This window comes from Mirounga angustirostris, unplaced genomic scaffold (genome assembly GCF_029215605.1).
Source record: "Mirounga angustirostris isolate CCGP_5_RB_7025 unplaced genomic scaffold, mMirAng1.0.hap1 SCAF_4, whole genome shotgun sequence".
In the NCBI taxonomy this organism is placed as follows: Eukaryota; Metazoa; Chordata; class Mammalia; order Carnivora; family Phocidae; genus Mirounga; species Mirounga angustirostris.
In genome coordinates, this window is record NW_026991712.1 from 90381109 (window position 1) to 90400749 (window position 19641).

The window sequence follows — 19641 nt, forward strand, 5'->3', positions numbered from 1 at the left end:
GTTTTTAACTATATTATTTTCCTGTTATCTACAGATAGGAGTATGATTTTGGTGGGAGAATATTTTGTACATATAGCTCTTCTGTGCAGAGTGTAAAAAAGTCATTGTTGGTCCACTTTTTTTTTTTAAAGATTTTATTTATTTATTTGACAGAGAGAGACCCAGCAAGAGAGGGAACACAAGCAGGGGGAGTGGGAGAGGGAGAAGCAGGCCTCCTGCGGAGCAGGGAGCCCAACGTGGGGCTCGATCTCAGGACACTGGGATCATGACCTGAGCCTAAGGCAGACGTTTAACAACTGAGCCACCCAGGCGCCCCTGATCCACCTTTTTAACATTTTTTCTTTCAGAGGAGGATTTTAAGCAAGAACATATAACAAGCAGTGAGGCAAAGAAGAGCATGTCACATTTGAGGAAGAGGAGGGGTTTGGAGGGCCTGAAGCACAAGGGGTAGAATGATAGAACTTGCAGGGGATGAGCCTCTGGATAGGATGGGGCCAAGGCGGGAAGGCATCATGCACCACACTATGAGTTTGTCTTCCCCCTGTGGGCAACCTCAGCAGTCTGGTCATTAGCCCTCTTTCTTTACAACCTGGAGAACTGGACCAGGTCCTGATTGATCTCGGCAACCGACCGGCAACCTAAAAGAACAGTTAACAAGCTTATTTCTCCAAAACACCAATAACCCACCCCATCATGAGTAATGGGATGATCCAATGGGAACAAGCCTGACTTGATCTTTGTGCCCACCCTGAAAAAACATTATGGATACCAGAGGAATAATGTGATTCTGATTGCCTTGAGAATTATTTTGTGAGCCTGTGCCCAAGTCCTCTTTCAACACAGCCATGTTGTGGCTGTGTTGAAAGAGGCATAGTAAAAATATACAAACACCATCTTAGCATTGAAAAATCAATTAATATGTGCCATAGATACACTTGACCTTTATCTGAGTGCTGATAAAGCTCAGGGATATAGGAAGTATGTGTCAAGGAAGAATATGAGTCAGGAATAAGAGATGGAATGATTATTTCATACAGCGGTTGCCTTCTAAGGGAAAGTGCTGCAAAATGTAACACTTCTTTAGTGGAGGATCTTAACTAAAATGCAAAATTAGAACTGTAGCTGAGATTAGACGCAGGGACTGAAGAGAGTGGCGTCAGATAAGAAGCACAAAGGGAAGGAGAAAGAGGGAGTAGTCTGTTGGTGCAGACTGGAGAGCTGTAACCTTGAGTAGACAGGAAATCTTTGGTGATGATAAGGCAGAAAGACTTGAATGCCAGGATGTGTAATGATTAATTCGAAGTTTTTCCCACATGTATGATGTGTGCATCTTCACCTCCCAAAACACAGCTTTAGCAAAATGTATTACTCACGAAAATATAACTAATGAGAGTGTCCTTTTCCCCTCTAAAAACTATGCCTGGGTTGATTGTAGTGGACAGAAATGGCAGGCATGGGATGCAAAAGTAACCCACAAAATGAACTTATTCAGCAGAAGCAGGAATTTGGTACCAGAGGCAGCTCTCCTCAGAATGGACAGTGGTCTTAAGAGCTTTGGGTTTCCCCAGGGCAGAGAATAGTGGGTCATCACAGTAGGCAGTCCTATTCAAGGAGCACAGAGGATGCCAAAATATGATCTTCGGTTATATATTGTAATAAAAATAATATTTAAATGATGTAAAAATGTCTCAGTACTTGCATCCAGGTTATGTTATGACTCCATTTTGAGACCGTTTGACCCATAAACCTTGGTAATGTTTCTGTACTTATTCGACTCTCATCAGATTGGTTTCTGGGTCTCATGCGGTACCAAGGGCACTGCCCTGCCCTTGGCAGAGGCTCAGTAGAAGTTTGAGAGAGAATGCATATTTATAATTTTTTCATTACTGTAAATTCGGAGGATATTTACACTGAAATGTTTTGGCTACTTTAAAGTGAAGTAGGGAATTCCGAACAATAAACCTCGAGAAGGTTCATATACTTTTTAATTCAGCCTCCTTCCCTTATGAAGGATAAGACTTTAGTAAGCCTGTGTTGGTATGATTTTATGTGGACATTTTCCAAGACAGATCATGATTTTAACCTTCCTATAAGTATGATTTCAGCAATTGGTCTCACGGTGAGAAAAACCATGACTTTTTAAGCTTATTTTGCTTTCAGCAATAGTGCAAATAGAGGTCTCCTCCCAGGGCTGTGATGTTACAGGGTCATTAGGGAAAAATGTCACACATCTCCAGGGGAATAAGGAGAGAGAAATCATATGAACTGTTTCCTCCTGGGTGCTGATTTTGGGTCAGGCATCCTACGTGCATTGTGTGTGGAAGGGCTAGGGGGTGACAGAATCTTGGCGCTTTCACACTATGATTTTGCATTTTAGTGAGTTCCACCAAAAGCCAGGCCCCCCGCCTGAGATCCCTTCTTCCCATGGACTAGCCTGGGGGAGAGACTCTTATGCAGAGGATGCCAACGGATGCCCTTCTTCCTGAGTTTCCTATTCTTTCTCTCTCCCCCTACTCTGTCCCATGTTTGGTTGTGATTACTCATTTTTCTATATATGCATTTGAAACAATACATTCTCATTGTACAACAGTTAGAAGGAGGGTAGTATAAGCTGTCAGCCCTAAACAGGCTCACAATTCTGTTTTTTCTCTGCCCCTTTTAAAAAAGGATGCTCTCCACTCTATTTCAGAAGGAGATTTTCAGCTACCATTTCTACCCCAGCGATTGTTAAGTGTAAACTTTTGGTAGAATAAAAAAGCTTTGTTATTGTGAATTCCCCCAATAGGCTTCTGTTAAAAGAATATCAGACATCATTTTGCAAGGATGGGAGAAAATATTTGGGGGAGCAGGAAAAGTCATCTCAACCTCCTGGAATCTGCAGAAGCTCATGGGTCTACCTATCCTTCACGCCCCTCCCTCCCAGGGACAAAACACACCAATATGATATCTGTTCATGCTCATGCCCTCCCCCTCCCTTACAAGAGGGCCTGGGTGACACCAAGTCATTTACTGACTTATCTTCATAGGCTCTGAAGAGTATAGCTCTGGTCCAAAGTTGACGGTCCTTGTCTTCCATGCCTTGATCTATTCTTCCCCCCTTTTTTTCTTTAATTAATTTGCTCAGTGGGAAGGAGGATGGTGCTGGCAGTAATGCTGATCTAAGTTTTCTATTTGTATTACTCAAGCCCAAAAGTTGAGTCTGCAACCCCAATGGACACTGCTAACATAACTTGGACACTGAGTATAAGACACTTGTCTAAATATCAGACCAAAGCCAGACTTGAGAAGAACCTGGACATCCTGCCTTGTGCTCAGCACATGACCGATGCTCTGTAACATTTATGGAAATAAGTTAATGGCATGAAAATGGTCTTGATTTCACATCAGAGCTCTTGATTCATTATTTCCTTACTTCTGGAGACGGTGTCTGCTATTACCAAATTTTAGAATTGAGGAGTGAATGGAGGTCTCATTGGGGTTCCTCTTATCTGTCCTTTCACATTGTGATCAGTTAGATCTACAGCAGACAAAGACAATCAATGACAGAGCCATAGGCCATTGGCATTTGGGTAGGGTAGTTCTTTTCTATGAGACTTCTCCAGACATTTTAGGACATTTAGTGTTCCTAGCCTCTGAGCACTAACTACCAGAAGTATCCACCCTGCGGTCTTTGTGCCAGCTGGAAAAAAATAAACTCAAAACTCTAAAAACAATTCTTCCTGAAGAGGGCAATCATTGTCGATCTTAGTTAAGAACTACTATTTTATAGGTCACTGGGATCCCAGGCTTTGCTAAAAACGTATAAATTTTTATGAGCACTACTTTACAATAACTTCATTTTTGACTGAAGTCCACCTGCATGGAACTTCAAGATGTCCATGTTTCTCTGGCTGTGGTTACACAGGATGGCACTTCTCCTGTTTCCCCCTTCTCTCTTCCTGTTGTGTCTGTCTCCCCACTTCCTCCATGCTTCCTCCTTGACATAATTTCTCAACTCCCCACAGCCCATGAATATGAAAAAATGACCCACAGAACCATACCCAACAAGCCTGCTTGTGTGATCTGAGCAGGCCAGAGCACAGGGGGACCCTCTTTCCTATAATCTGAAATTGCATTTGCTTTCGTGGCAAAGGTATCACCTTTTGAGTTTGTGTTCAGTCTTTGTCTGGGGCATCTCTTCCCTCCTTTCTCTTCTAGGCAGCCACTGGGCTGGGGAAGGGGAAATAGGAAGAGGGGTCACCACTCCCGTTCTGTAGCCCTCAGGCCTTCAGCTCCAAATCAGGAAAAGAATTGTGAAAACTTACCTGTGAGGGTCATGGAAGTGTGGAATTCATTTTTTATAAGGTTCAAAACTTCCTCAACGCCATGTTCACCCTGCTCCCAAGAGGGGGGTGGTGGGGTGGGGAGAGACAAAAAGAAGGGTGAAGAACATTCTGCCCAGGTGCTGAGTAGCTGTTCTAGGTGTGCTCCCAGCTGCGGTGGGGAGGACAAGGATGTCTGTGAAATTGGAACTACACTGGGAAGACAGGGAAGCAAAGAGGAAAAGATGGGGGTGAGGGGGCCTGAGAATGTGAAACGCCCTGCCGAGGAAGCGGGAGAGGCGGGCAAGGGGGAGTTGTCCCTCAGGATCTGTGGCACCTGCAACAACAGCTCAGCTTGGATGGCAAACCACAGTAAAGCCCGGGAGCAAATGAGAAGCCCAGTATCTTCCCACTGGTTTCCACTCTGCCACTCTCACCTTATAGGCAAGACCCCACAGGACTGGTCTCCCCAGAAACACACACTTAGCCCCAAGGGCCAGAGCCTTGAGCACATCGTTGCCAGTTCGGATCCCACCATCCAGGTACACTTCCATTTTCCCTTTCACGGCAGCCACCACTTCTGTCAAGGCATCGATCTGAGAAAGAGACATGCATGGCTTGAGGGATTTCCATTTTTCACTCTCGGGGATCATGGGGCAGAGGTGGCCCTCAATGTGGGTCAGGAACAGGAAGTCCAAGTATAATGCAGCTACGTTCCTGAGCCCCACGGACTTTCTTTTTATTTAAAAAAAAATATTTTATTTATTTATTTATTTGAGAGAGAGAGACTGCGCACACATGAGCAGGAGGAGGGGCAGAGGGAGAGAGAGAAGCAGGCTCCCCACTGAGCAGGACCCTGGGATCATGACCTGAGCAGAAGGCACATGCTTAACCGACTGAGCCACCCAGGCGCCCCGTGAGCCCCAGGGACTTTTGCAGGCTCTCCCTCTTGCCATTTTCTGCCCTGACAGAGTGTAGCTTCTCTCTGACTCCTTGTTCAACCATCTACAGCTTGGAAGAAACTCTTGGTTCCTCTTCACGTCCTAAAGGGGATATTTTCCATTTATGGTCTTCACTTTAATGTTCTTTCTAAAGTGCATTTTGACTTTTGGTTTTCTCCAGCCTTCTCTGTTTCTACGGCGGCACAGCTAGGAATGCTCTCCATTAGTAAGGCACTGAGTCCTTTTGGCAAAGCAAATGTGTCTGGACCATAGCCTGTCTTGTGTAACTGGGATGCCCATTGTTCCTTACACACCACGTTTGACCCACTTGTTCCTGACTCCTGTATGGGTTATCTGAGACATGGGTTGGGAATGCAAGCAACAGTGCTGTCGAGGTAGGGCAAAACAAAAGCAGCTTATCACTTGGCCTGGTTTCTCCCCAGACTTTGTCTTTCACCTTGCCTCCCCTGTTCCAGGCTCTGCAGCTACCAGGTCTTGCCAACCCACAGTGCCCCAGACTGAGCCATAGTCCTGAGCACCTCCAAGTCTAAGAGGAGGGGTGACAGCGGAGTCTGGGAGCAGGGTCCTTGAAGACAGAGTTTTGGAACTGTCTCAGGGCTCCTGTTCTATGCCTCTTGGACAGACAGCTGGAGAGGAGGCGAAACTGGGCCCTCGGGGACTTCTGCTGCAGAAGGAGTCAATGGCAATTCTATCTCAATGAGATCCTTTGGGTGACTGAGCAGAATATGTAATCAGGGAGGAAAGAACTTTGTACTCTTAATTTACAAGTGGAGGAGAACTGAATACTTTAGACTTACATATGAGAATACTGCTGGAATGCATGTCCAGATAAGGGGTATTTTTATAGCCCCAGCATGGTATTATTTGGAATATTTCGATGATATTGGGAAAAAGAAATAAACACATCTGTGCAAACTCTTCCAGTGAGCTGTATTGGACAATGGAGCTGATGGAATTTGGAGAAACAGACCAGGGAGTGAATTTTAGCCTAGGGTACAGTATTGCTTTAGAGTTACTTTCGATAGGTCACAATAGGACATTCATTAGAGCGTTCTGGGGACAACAGCTAGCTGACCCTTTTTTCTGGTCCCAGGAAGAAATACAGGAAATATATGGAACCTTCTAGAGATGGGAGCTTCAAAGGGTCATACCCCTCACAGAGAGGGTCTGGGGTGAGAGGAGTGAAGCACTGGCCTCAGGCACAAAATTTAAGGAATGCCAAAAGACTCAGATAAATAACATTTGGATGTAATATTTAAAAATTGAAAGGCAAACTTTGACCTGTGAGCAAGGGTGGGTGACTGCTTGTTTTTGTAAATAAATTTTTTTTGGATCTGGGGTCAGGACGACAGAGAGATGTGTGGAAGCAGGTTATGCAAGCACAGGAACAGATCCTATTTTTATTTAAAATGTTGATATTTTGTTCACCATGGAACTTTTTGCATTAATTTTAATTTTTTAAATACTGCATTAAACTATTATTTATCTTTTTTTTTTAAAGATATTATTTATTTATTTGGCAGAGGGAGACACAGCGAGAGAGGGAACACAAGCAGGGGGAGTGGGAGAGGGAGAAGCAGGCTTCCCGCTGAGCAGGGAGCCTGATGTGGGGTTCGATCCCAGGACCCTGGGATCATGACCTGAACGGAAGGCAGACACTTAGCCACCTAGGCGCCCCTAAACTATTATTTATCTTACTAAGTTTTTCTGGCACGTTCTCAAATTTTGAGCCAGAAGTACTTCACTAGCTTCACACCAATCTCGGCACCGTCCCCTTGGGTTTGGTTGTTAAGTCAGATGGCTTGGGAGAATGATGGGGAAGGAGAAATTCTCTCTCTGGCTCCTACCTTTGCCAACAGTCATTCTCTATTGAGGAAGTGCAGTGGGGAGCAATTACTCGGCCTCTTTCTCCATGTATTACTCAGTCCTCCCCTCAAGGGAGCAAGACTGGCTAAACTGATTCATGAGCCAATTGCATACTGTTTTATTAGAGTTATTTCGAGAGTCAACATTCTACTCTATTTGCTGCTTGCTGGTGGTGGGCTCTTTTTTGTTTTCTGTTCCTACCCGTAGGAACAATTGGGACTGCTCAGGACCTGCTGTACTTTATAGCATCCTGTTCTGCCAGTTTCTGGGTGTGTGGGAGGTGGCCTGGGGGCATCCTTGCAGGACTTGGGTGAGAGTGCTGGCATGTGCTTTGCATATCTACTTTCTCCTGGGGTCACAGGTCAAAATTTGGGATGGGAAGTAGGATGCCCAACTGTTCCCTTCAATCAGCTCTTATGGAGAGCTACAGTGAGCTGTGCTCCTTATTCTCTAAGTGGACTTGTTATTCTGTGCCTTTTCTCTCTCAGTGAGAGCCTGGTGGGGAGGAAGGGGTGAGTCATTGGCACCTTAAACCTCCAAGCTTCACAAGCCTTGAAATGTACAAACTGGTTGATACAGCTTCTCCATTTCCTGGAATTCGTTTTAAAGAAGTAATTGAGACTGCTAAAGATTTAAGGATGGTCATTGATGCATTGTTTAAAATGGTGAAGGCTTGGAAGTCATTGGATGTTCAACAATAGGCAGTTGGTTATATAAATTGTCCCTTTGTGCTATACACCATTAAAAATGAGAGAAACGTGGGGCGCCTGGGTGGCTCAGTTGGTTAAGCGACTGCCTTCGGCTCAGGTCATGATCCAGGAGTCCCGGGATCGAGTCCTGCATCGGGCTCCCTGCTCGGCGGGGAGTCTGCTTCTCCCTCAGACCCTTCCCCCTCTCCTGCTCTCTCTCTCTCAAATAAATAAATAAATAAATAAATAAAATCTTTAAAAAAAAATGAGAGAAACGTATATACTGAAATGAAATGATGTTCTTAATATATTGATAAAGTGAAAAGAGAAAAATTACAAAATAGTATGTAGCTTTTTAAACCTAAACTGTCATCTTTGCATTAAGAAGTTGATAAAAATCAATTCCCAAAATATTGTCATTAGTGATAGTGATGAAATTAGGGGTGATTTTTATCTTCTTCTTTTTGCATGTGTACATTTTATGATTTATCTGCAGTGAACGTGTTTTACTTACATAATAGAAAGGCCAAAAGAGAGAAAAAACCCACTTCCCTTTCTTTCTTTTTTTTTTTTTTTAAAGATTTATTGATTTTTATTTTTAGAGAGAGGTGAGAGAGAGAGAGCATGAGCGGGAGGGGCAGAGGGAAAGGGAGAGAGAATCCCAGGGAGAGCAGAGTCTGCCGTGGGGCTCTATCCCACGACCCCGAGACCCTGACCCGAGCCGAAACCAAGAATTGGAAGCCCAACCCACTGTGTCACCCAGGTGCCCCCACCCCACACTTCCTTTTCTTACAATAAATCAAGTAGTGATAGAAGAATCTCTTGGAAAAATATAAGCTATATATCTCCAAGAAGATAAATCAACAATTAATTCCCATTTAAAGATTCTTTCTTGCCTGCCTCCTCTTCATCTGTAACGGACATAAATTCAAAAGATAGGGGGAAAATCACAGACTGTCACAGATTTTTAGAAGAAGATTCATATGGCATTTTTTAGTTTTACTGTGAAAAATGGTTATTTATTCGTGTAAGTGAGGTACTGTTCCTTCCCAGGATGTGTCATATGAGAAAATATGTTGTTACACTCCATGCACACAGGCAGTCTTTAAGCTGAATATTTCCTCCAGAAGGCAGGAGACCTCAGTGCCTTTGGAATGTCGTGCCTAACTATGTGAACTTGGACAAGTTACTTAACATCTCTAAGCTCCAGGATCCCCATCTGTAAAAGAGTGATGATGCTGTACATCTTGCAGGACAGTTGTGAGATTTAGAGATGATGTATGTGAAGTTTGTAAAAATAACCTGGCACATGCTAGACTGTTAATAACTAAAAGTTCTTGCAATTAACAGTTATGTACAAGCATATGTGGTAAGGGAGAGGGGAGTGTGGGCCAAAGTGCACAGAGTACCATGCTGTAGGCACACTCGATTGCGCGCGCGCACACACACACACACACACACTCACACACATACCCCCTCTGAAGTCACCCTACTTACAGAAGCGGGAACGTCATCAAGCTGCCTCCCACCATGGTTGGAAACAATGATGCCATGGACATTGTGTTTCACAGCTAACTCTGCATCCTCTTTTGTCAAGATCCCTTTAAGGATGATGGGCAATCGCGATATGCTCTGAAGCCAGGAGAGATCATTCCAGCAGAAGGATGAGTCAATGGGGGACATCTGGAAATAAGGCATTGAATTTCTCTGTGGGGAAGAAAAAAGAACCTTAGACCTGAGCTCCTTGAGGATTGTTTGATCCATTCCAAACCGAGACACATTCAGATAGCCACCTTTCATAAGCCTTAAAAGAGTAGTAACAGAATCAACAACACTTCCAGCTCCTTTTCCTAACAAAATTTGTGCAAAAGAATTACTATCTCAACTGCTTATTCATTAACCATTAATTGTGCCCTGCTCTATAATTATGCCAGGATCTGGGGACACAAAGACAAATAAGACACAGTCCCTACTTTATTTTTTTTTATTAAGTTCAATTAGCCAACATAGAGTACATCATTAGTTTTTGATGTAGTGTTCAATGATTCATTAGTTGTGTATAAGACCCAGTGACACAGTCCCAACTTTAAAAGAACCTCAGAGTTTAGTAAGTGAAGGGGATAAACAAAAGCATTTATAGGCCGATATAACATGTTATGCTTGAGATATGCCCAAGGTTATAAGAACTAAGAAATACTTCGATAATCCTGAATCAGATACTACCTTATATCTAACCTTGGCTCACCATGTGAATCAAATATCTGTAAATCCCAGTGTGTCTCTGGAATCTGAGATAAGGATTCCAGAAACCTTCAAGGCTAATTTGTGGTTAATGTGTAGAACTGTTGAGTCACTTGACTGAGTATCACAGCTGCCCACTGGCTGCAAAGGCTGATACCATTATCTCTAATGTAACCAAGGGACTCCAGTGTTGCCAAAACTTTCTCTCTCTGGGGCATTCCATCCCATCTGACTGTAGGATTTTAATGGGGAAGTGGCCTTTGCAGTCACCTATTTCAGATTCCAAACAAGTGTACTGCAGTTCTAGGGAGGAGTTCTAGGTGTCGAGAGGTACCGACCCTCAGCTCTCAAGGCAGCAGGGTCGGAGGCCTGGGCGGGCTACACTCTGTGGGCCAGTCACCTTGTCTGTGAGCAGCCTCTTCAGGCGGTCAGTTCACCTAAATGTGCCATCCAAAATGATCATCTGCTAAGCGCCCCATGGTGTAGACAGTGTTGGAAGAACTTGGTTAATTTACTCTCTTATGGCATGGAAAATCCCTTTCCATAGCTTTCCTATTTCTTAACACCCAGCCCTGGCCAGAACACTTCTGGTGACAGGCTGGGTAGCTCCAGGAGTGAGGACATTTTGTGTTCTATCCTGCTCATCTGGTAGCTCTGGATAGCAGGAACCAGATCTGCTGTTTGAGCCGGGACATCTGCAGTGTCTGGCAAGACCCGGCCCTCAGGGACTTTTTGTAGCAAGAGAGAAGGGAGAGGAAGGAGGGGAGGAAATTTGCCTCCTGTCATGCCCGCCCACTGGATCTGGTATCTTTCCTACCTCTTTAGGCGAGCGAAGGTCTTTCAGCAACAAGTTCATCTTTAAGTTCAGCTGGTTTCGAAAGTCACGTCGCCTGTTGCCAATTTTGGGCGCATCCACAGTGATGACCAGAGCTCTGAAGCCCAGGGATTCAGCCCTCTGGACCAGCTGCTTGTTGAGCTGCCGGTCTGGCTGCATGTAGAGCTGGAACCACTTGAGGCCCCTGGGGGCCGCGGCAGCAATGTCTTCAAGGGGACAGCTAGCATAGATGCTGGTGACGTAGCAGACCCCGGCTGCCTGGGCGGCTGCAAAGCCAACAGCACAGCTCAGGTTGGAGGGAGGAGGGCTCTGGGCCCCGGGGAGAAGCCCTCACAGTCCGTGCCACCTCTGGCCTGTTTGCCCTCTGAGTGGAGATAAAGCTTGACTTCATCCCGCTTCCCACTAGAGCAGGGGGCGTAGGGGGCATTCGGTCAGCCCCGGAGCCCTCCCGCCCCGCCCAGCTGTAGAGCCTGTCCTCCAGACCCTGTCAAGTTTCCTGGCTGGAGCGGTCATTCAGTGCCCGGAACGATTTTGGTTGGACATGCTGCAGCTTTCTGATGGGAGAATGGGCTGCCCGTGAACTCGTTGATGAAGCAGAAGGGAACTAAAGAGGACAAAGGGTGAGGAAAGGTGATGCCAGGGGAGAAGGCTGAGCTCTGTCCCGGAGAAAGCATGCTATCTAAGTGAGAAGAGTGCTCGTTCTCCCCCCTCCTAGCTGTGTGCCTTGAGTCTCATTTTCTTCGTCTGTCAAATGGGGGGAAATAATAATACCTCTCTTATAGGGTTGCTGAGAGATTAAACAAGATACTAGATATGGAAGCATTCTTATGTGTTTTATTTATTATTATTATTATTTTTTTAAATAGGGCTGGGCGTGGAGCTCACGATCCTGAGATCAAGACCAGAGCAGAGATCGAGTTGATGCTCAACCGACTGAGCCGCCCGGGCACCCCTGGAAGCATTTTTAAAATTACTAAGTGATGTGCTGTACAAAGGCTTAGTGATCACGAGGTTGGCGAGGGTGGGGGTGACGGTGATGTCGACACTGCTGCGTATTTCTCACTTCCTACTGTGACTGTTGTTTTCAGTAGGACTCTCTAGTAGGTCAACGTCACTACCACTCCACAACCCGGGCAGACTCTGGCCTAATCAGGATTTAATATTTTCAACTCCTGACACCAACAGGAGATACCCCATTCTTCGGCCCCACTACAAAAGCACCATGTGTCCAACCGTGAAGATTTAGTAAAACAGTCATAGTCCTACAGGATATTCATATTTGAGCCTAGCCAGTCTTGGCTCCTAACCAGACAGATGTCACTTGGAGCTCTAGAATCCTTGGATTCATTGCTTCCTATATCACGGAGTCAAAGGAAAAGATCCCAGGGAAGTCCTGGGCAAACTGCAAATGAAATATTTCCTAGATGTGACCTAGAGTAAAGATTATAAAGGGAGTCACAGGACTATTTTCAGCCCTTCCCCTCCCCTCTTCCTTCTCTTCTCATTATTTTTTGGTGCAGAGGGATGGGGGAAGAGAATAAGGGGCTATTAGGAAGGAGACATATGCAATAAGAAACTTTTTGTCATCTAAGATGACAAAGTCAGTCAAGGAGAAGGGAAACACAACATTTGGGCAGGAACACCTGCCCGGGGCTTTGTCAGGACCTCATGTCATGACTCTCCTCATCCTAAATTCAGAGACTCACCCTTCAGCCCCAACCCTGGCCCATGAGGGGTCAGGTCAAAGAGAGCCCTATCCTTGAAGTCACGCTGAGAATCCCTTTCCCCCGCAGACTGTGAGTGGCCTGCATTCCTCCTTCGCAGGATGACCTGCTTGGTTTCCACATCTTTTCATCTGTAGCCGCCCTCTCTTTGTGATGGAAATGGATGTTTTCTCAAACTGGGATGAAATGTTATGTGAACATCCTCCTTAATTCTGACCAGATTGCTGTCCCTATGCTCCCTCTGGGAGAAATCCTGCTATTGTTCTGAAGGTTACCTGCACACTTCAGGGCCCCTGGGAAGGGAGCCTCGAGGTGCGGCTGGGTCATACCTCTGGCTGTGCTCATTTCTCCGTCTGGCCAGACGAGGCAGTGGAAACCCGTGGGCGCGATGCCAATGGGGGCTGTGATCTCCTCCCCTTGGACTGTGGTCCGGGTGTCCACCTCTTGCACATCTCTCAGGTACCGGGGGCGGAGACGGATTCTGTGCCCAGCAACAAAGATTCTTCTATTAGTGGGGTTACTCTCCAGCATGCAGCTGCTGCATGGGGCTGGGGCTTCCAGATTTGGGTGCAGGTCTACACCAGACTGGGTCCCAAGAAACCTCCGGTGGAGTCAGTTGGCTGATTAGGCCAACAGACCAACTTTCCTTCAGAAAGCCTTTCCTAACATCCTGGCCCACATTAACCCCACTCCCTCTAAACTCCCAGTGCACGTGTGGCCCACACCACCTCTGGCCTTGCTCTGGCACAGATCTGTGTCTTTGAGTCTTGCCTTCCTGAGCAGACTCTCAGCACTTGGATGCTTTGATTGATTTACCATACCGAGGATTAGAAAAGAAAAGAATAAGCAGGAAGGAGTTCTAGGCTCTTTGCTCATGGGTTAGAAACAAGTCTCTATAAAGTAAGAAAAGGTCACTAAAAGAGGACAAATCCCAGAGAATGATCATGGTGGGGGTTTGTTTTGTTTTGTTTTTCGCTAGAAGCTAATTCATTGGAAGATTTGACTTAACTACTGCTTTAGAAAAAGGTAGGGAATTCACAATAGTAAACATATAAAACACACTTTTAAGTCCAATAGAGACTTAGTCTCAGGGTCCAAGAATGCGTATTTTTCACAAAATATTATTATTCCCATATACAAACGTAGAAAGGTTTTGCTAGATATATTGTTTGTACAAACTTGGGTAAGATACAAACTTCATCTGTGAAATGGGAGAATAGTCCAAACTCCATAATTGTCTCATGAAGACAAAATGAGCTAAAGCAAGTAAGGGGCCTAGTACAGTGCCAAACAAGTATGAAAATACAGAACGTTGTATTCACATTGTATCCCATTTTTCAGTTTTCTCCTGACCTCTCTATTATAGGGGGCAGTAAGCTGTTTTGTAAAGGGCCAGATAGTAAATATTTTAGGCTCTGTGGACCACGCGATCTGTCCCAGTTACTCAGATCTGCTGTTGTAATGCAAAAGCAGCCATAGACAATATGTAAATGATTGACCATGGCTGGTTCTAATAAAATTTTATTTATAAACACTGAAATTCGAATTTTATATAATCTTCACCTGTAACAAATTACCATTCTTCTTTTAGTTTTTTTTTTTTCAACCATTTAAAAATGGAAAACAAAAATTCTTAGCTTGTGGACCATCCAAAAACAGGCGGTGGGCCCGACGTGGCCTCTGGGCTGTTTACCACCCTGTACCCTACCGGCTGCTGTTCCAGCCCAGCTCCTCTTTGAAATCAACCTCCTTTCACCCTTAAGACTCTTTGGGTCTCAGGATGCCTGGGTGGCTCAGTCGATTAAATGGCTGCTTTCAGCTCAGGTCATGATCCCAGGGTCCTGGGATCGAGTCCTGCATCCGGCTCCCTGCTCAGGGGAGATCCTGCTTCTCCCTCTGCCTGCTGCTCCCCCTGCTTGTGCTCTCTGACTAATAAATAAATAAAATCTTTTTTTTTTTTTTAAAGACACTTTGGGTCTCCATATTTCTTGTGTCCCCTCTCCCAACAGACATTATCTCCTTTAAGCCAGAAGTTTAGGAACTCAGGAGATTTAGGCCTACCCCACTGGCTTCTCCTCCCTGCCCAGATAATTGATGACCTTGGACTCTTGTCCTATCTTGTTGGGTGGCAGAGTTGCTGGGATGCAGAGGGAGGGTGACTCGTGTTAGTTCTGCAGAGGCACTAAGATATGTTTTTTCTCCATTCATCCTCTCCCCGGCCACCTGCCCACCCCCCAAGAAGACCCCCCAAAACCCAAAACAATAACAACAAAACCCATTGATATATCTTGAGTACTCTGTGTTCTTTGGAGGCAGAGAACAGGGCTGCTACCTTCCAAGGACCCCTCACCCAGTGCACCTTAGCTTAACAAGAGAAAGGATACAGAAGACCAGACTTTTTAAATGCTGCCATGTTGTCATCACGGGTGAAGCATTCATCAGCTCCTCCTTCAATAAAATCCCAAGTTGACTTAGAAAGATGCTCTTGGGCATAAGCCTGAAAGTCTGTCAAACACACCAAGGGCATTTCTGGACCTTCAAAGGAAAAACCAAAACCAAACAAACAAGACACTGAGAATACGTCAGATGTAGAGGAGAGGGTAAATGTGGGGGCTATGGCCTGAAGCTGTTTGGATTCAATAATGACCCCCGTGTATTCCTTATCCCAGTGGAGGTATTACCAAAGATGCTGATCCCTATGCTTCCATTCTCTCACTCCTCATACTCAAATGTTGGTTATCTGGTGTTCTAAATATCCCTCATGTTTGTCCCCTCATCTCTACAATTTCATGGCCTCAGATCCGGTTGAGGCCATGCCACCTCTTGTAAGATTATTACAAAAATTTCTTCTCTTTGTCTCCTAGCCTCCAGATTCATTCTCTATCTCGTCTCCCTCCAGGTCCCTGGATCTTTCTGAAATGCAAGTCTGATCAAATGCCCCTGTGATGGCCATCACAGCTTTCCTGGACCAGCTCCTAACTGTCTTACCAGCTTCATTTCTGGGTGGTTTTTCCTTGTCATTTGAATCACTACAAGCACTTCCTGAACATGCCCAAGAGCTGTTTCCTACCTTTTGGGGAGGAGATCATCAGGCTGGGAAAATTGGGGCTGATCTGATACTATTATCCAGGAGTTCCTGGGAATCTCTGGATGAATGAATTGCTTGGGGCTCTGACTGATATCAGGGAGAAGCTTACCGTTTTTGACTCCTTGGCAGGGTCATTGAACATGTTCACTTTGAGACCAAGAAAACAGCATATGTGTCCTCCATTCATTCCCATACCCAATCTAAAGTAAACCTGGAGGTTGGTACTTCTGATACCCCCTCTGCCCCACCTAAAGATGAAAGAGGGCATGGTTTGAGGATAGATCCATCTAGTAGGGGCAAGGACAGTGGGAACTCCAGCTGCAGAGATGCTGAAGGCACTGGTTGCAGTCAAGGACAGCGTGTGGAGCTCCTGCAGGAGAGGGGCCCAGCAGGAAAGGCTGAGAAATTTGTAGTCCATAGTCTGGGGCATCTCCCTGGCAACTGGCAGTGGGGCAAAAATTAGCCAGAGGCTGTCAGTAGAAATGGAATGACTTTTAAGTCATTGACTGAGGGACCAGGATAAGTCCCAGGAAGTAGGGCTTCCAACATGAATGGGGCAGCTCCTTTAATGGACAAGGGGGCCAAGGAAGCCAGATGAAGTGTGGAGTGTTGGGGATACTGATGGGGGTAAGGATGGGGCAGAACTGGTGGAGGGAATCCAGGGCCATGCCAGAATCTAGTCAAGTCCAACAGAGAAGTAGCCCCAAACACCTACCCAAGGGGCTAAGCGGAAAGAAGTTATGGCAGGCAGAAAACAGAGCCCTTGGGCTGTGCAGTGAGGAATTTGGAGCATAGCCACAGAGCTTTTTATAGGCAGTGCTCTCTGTCAGTGGGTGGGCAGGGAGTTAGTGAGGTGCTGAGTTGAGTTTGACAAGGTACAGCAACCATGTCTAATTTATCTCATTCCTGCCCGACCCTTCAAGTCTCAGTGATTTTGGTTGAATGAATTTCTCATTGTATTTACCCATCAGTATTGATCACTGATTTAAACCTCTGTGTGCATAAGAGTTAACAGACCAGGCTCGAGAATGCTAGCTCTCAAAAGGCCTGCTTGCAAAGCTGGATCTTGGTTGGAGTCTGGGAACTTGGACTTCAAGAGGGTTCCCACTACTCTCTGATAAGAATGGCATGGCTCACTGGTCTAAACTGTACAAACAACGTGGTTTATGCTGAACATCTGCTTTCCTTCCGAAGGTCTAGAATTTTGGCATGGGTTTGGCAGAGAATGTCAATATGACCAGCCCCCAACAAAAAGCCTTGGGCAATGAGTCTCTAAAATGAGCCTCTGTGGTGTTCAATGCTTCACACGTGTTGTTACAACTCACGGCTGGAGGAATTAAGTGCATCTTGCGTAATTCCACTGGGAGAGGATTCTTGGAAGCTTATACCTGTTCCCCTCTAGATTTTGCCCCGTGAGCCTTTTCCCTTTGCTAATTCTGCTTCTCATTCTTTCTCTGCAATTAATCATAGCCTCAACTACACGCTGTGTCCTACGTGTCTTCCTAGTGAATCCCTGAATTGGGACCCCCAACATGCTTTGTATTCCCACGCGTTAGGACGGTATGTGACAGCGAGTTGCTATTCGTGAATGTTCATTATTTGAATGTAACATTCCCCCATCTGTCATTTCTGCCTTGTCGGATGAGAATTCTCCACCAGGTTTCTACTCCAGATGTCTCAACAAATCTCCATTTCCCATACATTACACACTCACAGAAATACTCTTCTGCAGATTTCTAGCATAAAACCTCAACAAAGCTTGAGTCTAGTCCAAGAGAAATGGCTCAGATTCACTCAGAATTACTTGACTGGAATTGTGGGAATGAGAGTATCTGGAAACTCTTCGGAAATAAAGAAATGTCCAGCATCTTTGTACACACCAAATATTTTATTATCGCATTTCTATTTACCATTTCTTTTTCTGTCTACTGTTTCTACTTTCTACCTCCCTGTGAAGTAGACAGAGAAGGTATTAGTGTCTTCATTTTGCATTTGGAGAGAATGAGGCCTAGGATATGGAATAACTTGTGAAAGTTCAGTCAGTAAATTATGACAGGAGAAGGCTCAGAGTCATGTCTTCTGATAGCCCCTAAAGATAGACATTCTCCTTTCTCAATTTCATGGTGCAGAGCAAAATAGTTGGTTCACATCAGCTACTTGTTTCATTGAATTTAAAAGAATTTCGCAGGGTGAAAATATAATTATGATGCATTTTTCTCTTTTCATAGTTTAGTAAAGTACTGAGCCCATTATTTTTATCAGAGGTCCAATATGAGGCCTCTAGTTGAACAGGACAACTTCATTGTTCAAAGCCTTCCCCACATTAGGAAGGGAGACTTAGCACTATATGTTTTTATGTATCTCAGTTTGATCCATACCAGACTTAAAGCCACCAGGAATTCAAAGGAGGATCTAAGTTGTCGAGTGGTTTTCTTGTATTCCCATTTTATCTCCAATGCAGTACTTTTTCTTCTTTTCTCCTCTATCCCAACTACCCAAGAAGAAGAGAAAAGTGGAGAAAAGGATAGAAAGGGTAAAAGTCTCTTGCAAGAACTTTAGTTCATTGTATGTCATTTAATTTCTTCAGGCTTTTTGTCTCTTGGTAAAAAAATGGTGAGGTACAACTAGCATATGGGAGATAAGAAAGCTCAAACATAAGAGCAAGGACTTTCGTGGTACCCATTGCTCATGACCGGGAAAGAAAGAACGACATAGCAAGACTGTTGAATCACAGATCTGTACCTCTGAAACAAATAATGCAATATATGTTAAGAAAAAAAAAAAAGAAGAAGAAGAAGATAGCAGGAGGGGAAGAATGAAGGGGGAGAAATCGGAGGGGGAGATGAACCATGAGAGACGATGGACTCTGAGAAACAAACTGAGGGTTCTAGAGGAGAGGGGGGTGGGGGGATGGGTTAGGCTGGTGATGGGTATTAAAGAGGGCACGTTCTGCACAGAGCATTGGGTGTTATGCACAAACAATGAATCATGGGACACTACATCAAAAACTAATGATGTAATGTATGGTGATTAACATAACAATAAAACATTTTTAAAAAACTAAAAAAAAAAAAAAAGAAAGAACGACATAGACTATGACCAGTAGGCATTTCAGGGCAGACCTTTTCTTCAAAATTGCCATTTGATCTAACGCAATTAGGCTAGATAAACAAGTTGTCTGTCTTTGAAGACTTTAGATGACTCATAATTCATGTTGGTGTCACTTTAGGAATCTGGTTTATCAGAGCTTCCACTTGTGTGAGAAACCCCAAGGTGTTCAGTAAAAAAGGTCAGGGCGGAAATCACAGGGCAGGTCGTTGAGATACAAGGGGAAGCAAAGGCTGCTTCTGAGGATCCAGCTCCAGGTGCAAGTGTTTGATGATGAAAGGTGGTGTCCTTGAAGACCCTCTGGCCTGGTCGCCTGGGAACTTATGCCAAGTTTCTCAATGGAGTGGGAGAGATAACATCAAGGCTACGCTTTGGGGACCTTGTCTGAGGGATCACACTGTTCAAGGTTGGCTGAGAGTGCTTTAATCACTGCATATGCCGTGACAGCCCCAAGGAGAGTGGCTGCAAAGCCTACAGCCATGACTGTAGCAATGGGAGGGGAGACATGGCAGCAGGAGGAGGCCCTGGTAGTGGAATGTGTGGTGGCAGAGGGAGGGGGAGTCCAGGGCTGGGGCCACAGTCAGTGTCAGGACCAGAGAAGACGTGCTGAGGCTCATGAACTCCTAGAGAGTCCTCCAAATGGGGGGAAAGGTCAGGGTAAAGGAGTTGGATTTCTAGGCACATCTGGGCAGATATCAATCAGAGTGTCCGTAACACTGGGGTGGCCTAAGGAGCCAAGGATTACATTCGTGTGGGAGCGAGGGAACAAGGGGCCCAGTGTGGGTCTGACAGCCACCAGCCTAGTCAAATGCTGCTGAGAATTGACT

General features: G+C 45.1%; 1 protein-coding gene across 1 annotated transcript; it reads right to left on the reverse strand.

Annotated features, from left to right (window-relative positions):
- Nucleotides 1-216: 216 nt before the first annotated feature.
- HAO2 (hydroxyacid oxidase 2) lies at nucleotides 217-13149 on the reverse strand. Its single transcript, XM_045895354.3, has 6 exons — nucleotides 12948-13149; nucleotides 10877-11160; nucleotides 9316-9525; nucleotides 4739-4897; nucleotides 4305-4374; nucleotides 217-638 (listed from the first exon to the last, which is right to left on the reverse strand). Exons 1-6 carry the CDS (start codon nucleotides 13147-13149, stop codon nucleotides 583-585), a joined length of 981 nt encoding a protein of 326 aa, XP_045751310.2. The 3' UTR covers nucleotides 217-582.
- Between the last annotated feature and the right edge of the window lie 6492 nt (nucleotides 13150-19641).

What these genes read in the sequence shown, in the direction of transcription:
- HAO2 (XM_045895354.3), bottom strand. Translation starts at nt 13,149, where the DNA reads ATGCTGGAGAGTAACCCCACTAATAGAAGAATCTTTGTTGCTGGGCAC. An exon ending in ACCTTCGCTCGCCTAAAGAG is followed by an intron (nt 9,526 to 10,876) that starts GTAGGAAAGATA and finishes TCTTCCCCACAG; the next exon opens with AGAAATTCAATGCCTTATTT. An exon ending in TGTGGGGTCTTGCCTATAAG is followed by an intron (nt 4,375 to 4,738) that starts GTGAGAGTGGCA and finishes TCTTGGGAGCAG; the next exon opens with GGTGAACATGGCGTTGAGGA.